This window comes from Crocodylus porosus, unplaced genomic scaffold (genome assembly GCF_001723895.1).
Source record: "Crocodylus porosus isolate Cpor-Errol unplaced genomic scaffold, CroPor_comp1, whole genome shotgun sequence".
Classification (NCBI taxonomy): Eukaryota; Metazoa; Chordata; order Crocodylia; family Crocodylidae; genus Crocodylus; species Crocodylus porosus.
Genome location: NW_017728918.1, coordinates 27860442 through 27864894, shown reverse-complemented (window position 1 = coordinate 27864894; position 4453 = coordinate 27860442). Strand labels below are relative to the sequence as shown.

General features: G+C 43.4%; 1 protein-coding gene across 1 annotated transcript in view; it reads left to right on the top strand.

Moving 5' to 3' along the window:
* UBE2F (ubiquitin conjugating enzyme E2 F (putative)) overlaps window positions 1–4453 on the top strand; it is a 133746-nt gene that overhangs the window by 50244 nt on the left and 79049 nt on the right. The window contains exon 7 of the mRNA XM_019537425.1: window positions 9–14. Coding sequence (XP_019392970.1) covers window positions 9–14 — 6 coding nt within the window. The remainder of the gene's footprint in view (window positions 1–8; window positions 15–4453) is intronic.

Genomic DNA, 4453 nt, shown 5'->3' with positions numbered 1-4453 from the left:
ATCTGTAGTCTTTTGTAACTTGTATCTGCTGAGCTCCCAGCCTGTTGCTGTTTTCAGAATGGAAGGGAGGAAAGGGAGTGGAGGGAGTTCAGTCTGGGGGGGTTTATCCCCCTCCTCCTGTCCTGGAGAGTGGGGAAGGTATGTTGGAGCCCCCACCAGGGGGGAGGCTCAAATTCACCCACCCGACCCTTCAGCACCAGCTGAGGAGTCCCAAAAATGACCTCCTTACACTGCTTTTTCCTCTTCCCAGTCTGAAAACAGCAAGCACTGGAAGAGAGACGGGGCCATCACTATGGGAACCCGGCTACAAGCTCCCAGTCTGCAGCTGGATTCCCCTCCCTCCTGGAACCAACAGTGAACTTCAGTTTGGTCTGGGATAACATTGTAGCTCAGAATACTTTGCAGAAATTGTTCTGAGTTACAACTAGGAGCTGCATTTCTGTCTGCACCCTAAAACACATGAACTGCCCCTCCCATTTATACCTTACCTTGGGGCCTGTATCAAAGGTCTCCAAATTGTGCTGCTTGTCTTTCAAGCAGAGTCCTTTTGGCATCAATCTGCAGATTATTTGCCTTTTCATCAGTGCTTGGCAGAAATTAGGGATAGCATAGAAGGGAAGTGGTTTGCACAAGAGCCAAAAGTCAGGCGCAGGAAGTTGTGAGATTGCTGCTGGTATATTTCCTGTGTTTGCAGCCTACAATACCAAAAATAGTTGCAAAGACACTGCAATAGGAATGGATTAAGAAAGAGGTAGGCTCAACCTGAAGTTCAGGAAACCTTCCGGGGTCAGACTTAATTGCTGTCAGGAATTAAGATTAGGTATTTTCAGTGTATATGGTATGGGCCCACAGGCAGGATTCAGGCACGGCTCAAATTATGGGGGAGCTTGGTGAGGATTAGCCCCTCCATAAGATTCAAGAGCCCCCCTGTAAGAGTTGAAAATTATAAACTGGGAGGGTCTCCAATTTTATTATGACATTGTGATGGGCAGCACAATTTTTTTTTGCAGACTCCCCTCCCCCACAAGAGTCAAAGTGTAATTTGAACCCTGGCTTCAGGTAGTCCCTACCTAGTAGTACAGACATAGCCTTAATGAATTGAAAACCTAACTAAAATGGACAGAAAGAACCATTCTTCTGGTAGGTCATTTGTCTTCAAATTTGGAATCCTACCTGGCATGGTTACCTATAATCTTTTGTCTCTGGAACACGTGATTCTGATTCTTTTCATGACTCACATCCACTTTCCTGCAACCCCATGTTGCTTGGAACAGGGGACAAAATTCTGTGCTACATCTTTAAGAGAGCAGCAGAGATCTTGCAGCTGAGTGGAGTAAGAGCTAAAGGTAATTAAAGCCATTGTTGTACTTCCCTGCTACTTTGTCTCTCTGAGAGAAGAAGAGGCTTCCTGCATAACTCAAGCAAACTTATGCAAGTCTCCTGGGTTGCAGCTCTTCCGTAAACTCTGTAGGAATGCACACTGTGGTCTTATAGCACAAGAGAGATAGTTCAGACCTTTGAAAGAGCCACTGGGATACCACATGAAGATTTGCTGCAGTACAACAAGAAAAGCCCCATGAATCACACACCATTAGTTATGGCATACCACCCTTCCCTGGAACCTACATGGAAAATCGTCAAACAATTGCAACCCATACCGGAAGAAGACACAATTCTTAAAGAGATCTTTCCAGAACCACCCATCCTAGCATTTAAACAAGCACCAAACCTCCCTAACCTCATCACCAGAAGCAAACTCCCTATGACTCAAACCACACATAATGGATCCAAACCATGATAGGACAAGAAATGCAAAATCTGGCAATACATCACCACCACTCCCACAATAACATTACCCCACAACAGAACCATCACCATTCCTGGATTTTACACCTGCACTTCCAGAAATGTAATACATCTCACCCAGCGCACCAAATGTCCTGATGGAAACTACATAGGAGAAACCAAACAACTGCATACCAGAATGAACACACACCAAAAATTCATCAAGACAAAAATATCCACTTACCTGCAAGAGCACACTTCTCACAAGATAATCACTCCCTCTCTGACCTCTTGGTTCTAATCTTCAAAGGGAATGTACAAAACACCTTTCATAGATGAGCCAACAAACTTCATTTCATAAATCTACTGGATATAAAAAATCATGGACTCAAAATAGACCTTGGATTTATGATACATTACAACCCACCCGACATCTGATTCACCCGGTACCTACCTTAACTTACCATTTGCATCTTTTCCCCCCTTGCCCACTCCCCTCTTTCTCTACCCATTGTCTTCCTAATTTCCATCTATACAGGCTGCCTCTTTTCTACGTTGGAGAACTCATCACTATAGCAGTCTCCCTTGCATTCCTTCACCCATTTCCCCCCCCCATTTTCCCCTCCCCTCCCCTCCCTTTGGGTGGGGGGCAAGGGGCACAAGCAGGGCATCCTGCCATGTACCCCTTGCCCTCATTTTGTTTTTCTGCCATGCCAGCACTCTGGTACCTTCCGAGGTAGGAATTATGGTGTTTTTCGGCACTCTAGCCAAAAAACGTTGCCTACCCTGTTCTAAGAAATCTGTCTTTTCCATTCTCCCTCTTTCTGTTAAACAGCCCACCTGACCTGCAATATCTGTTATCTGGGATCTGCCCAGCCTATCTGTTAGTTTTCAAGTGGAATTAAGGTGTTGGGTTTCACCTGATAAGCCTCAGAATGGCTTCAGTCTGATCTGCTTATTACACTGTTTTTCTTTTTAGTAAATCCTACTGTAGATCAGCAGATGTACAGGAGATGAAGTGTATCTTAAAAGAACAGCAGCTACCAATAAGGCATTGTGTCATTAATTGGATTATGCCGTTCTGTTCTTATGGGTTTGACACAAATCCATGTTGCCAACTGATAGCTATTGCAAAACACCACCATGTACATGTGGATAAGTGGAAAAAGGTCATCTTTTTCCTGTTCTGGATCAGCTGTGATCTTAATAAACAAACCTCCCTCAACATGAAAGAGAGGCTGCTATGGACAAAATACATTTCTTCCCTCTCTACTTCTTACTTTAGAAATCTCTAACTGGAGGAATCTCAAATTACTCTTGAAAGCCTAACTTTGCAAGACCCAAATACTTTTTGTTGAGAGAGTGGTTCATTAGTGACAGCAGTGTGTGTGTGTATGAAACGTAAGAAAGGAAGGCGTTTAGTTCATAGAATCATAGAAAATGAGGGTTGAAGGGAGATCATGTAGTACAACCCCCTGCTCAAAGCAGGACCATCCCCAATTAGATCGTCCCAGCCAGAGCTTTGTCTAGCCAGGTTTTGAAAACCCCCAAGGATGGAACTTCTACCACCTCTCTCGGTAACCTGTTTCAGTGTTTTACTACCCTCCTAGTGAGAAAATTCTTCTGAATATCTAAATTAAAATTCCCGCTGCAACTTGAGACCATTGCTCCTTGTTCTGTCAGCTATAATAATAGACTCCATCTTTTTTTCAAACCCACCTTCAGATAGCTGAAAACTACTATTAAGTCTCTTCTCAGTCTCTTCTCTAGACTAAATAAACCCAGTTCCCTCAGTGTTTCCTCAGAAGTCCTGTGCTCCAGCCCCCTCACCATTTTTGTCACCCTCCACTGGACTACTCCTTTCTGTAGTGGTGGGCCGAAAACTGGGTACAGTGCTCCAGATGTGGCCTTACCAGTGCAGAATAGAGCGGACTGATCATTTCCCTTGACCTGCTGGCAACACTCCTACCAGTGCAGCCCAGTATGCTGTTAGCCTTTTTGGCAACTGGGGCACACTACTGACTCGTATTCAGCTTTTCGACCACTCTAACGTCCAGGTGTATTATGTGATGGAGATATCTATTATGTTTGCAGTATTTATTGTATTGTTTATCATTTACTCTACACTATAAGTTCATCCCAGACCTCTTTAATTGTAACTATGCTTTGGAGGAATTCTGTAATGCAACTGATTGAAGAACAGAGCAGTGATTCTCAAACAAAGGTGCCATGACGAGCTGAGGTGCCACAAGCTCCCTTTCAGGGTGTCCTGGGGCACTGCGCAGTATTAGCACTAGTAGGTAGGTGAAAACCTACACATGATTCACAAGATAAACCCACATGGGAATCTGTAGTATCAAAAACATTCTGACCCATTGTGGTCTCCCTGAGTTCTTTGCAACAGAAGAATTACTGTATTATTTGTCTGTAATGAGTCAAAAAAAATTAGGGAAAGCTGTGAGGTGGCATTTTCTGAGGAGGGTGCCCTTTGTATCTCACAAAAGGTGTTTGAATTTTAAAAGGTTGAGAAGAACTGAGTTTTTTCTGTTTGTTTTTTGCAGCTTCCTCTTTCTGAATTTTTAAAATGAATTTTAAAATAATTGATACAGTACAGAAACTTAATTTTTTGCATTTTAAGAGTAAACAGTGTTCCATAGGTTGTAAAGGT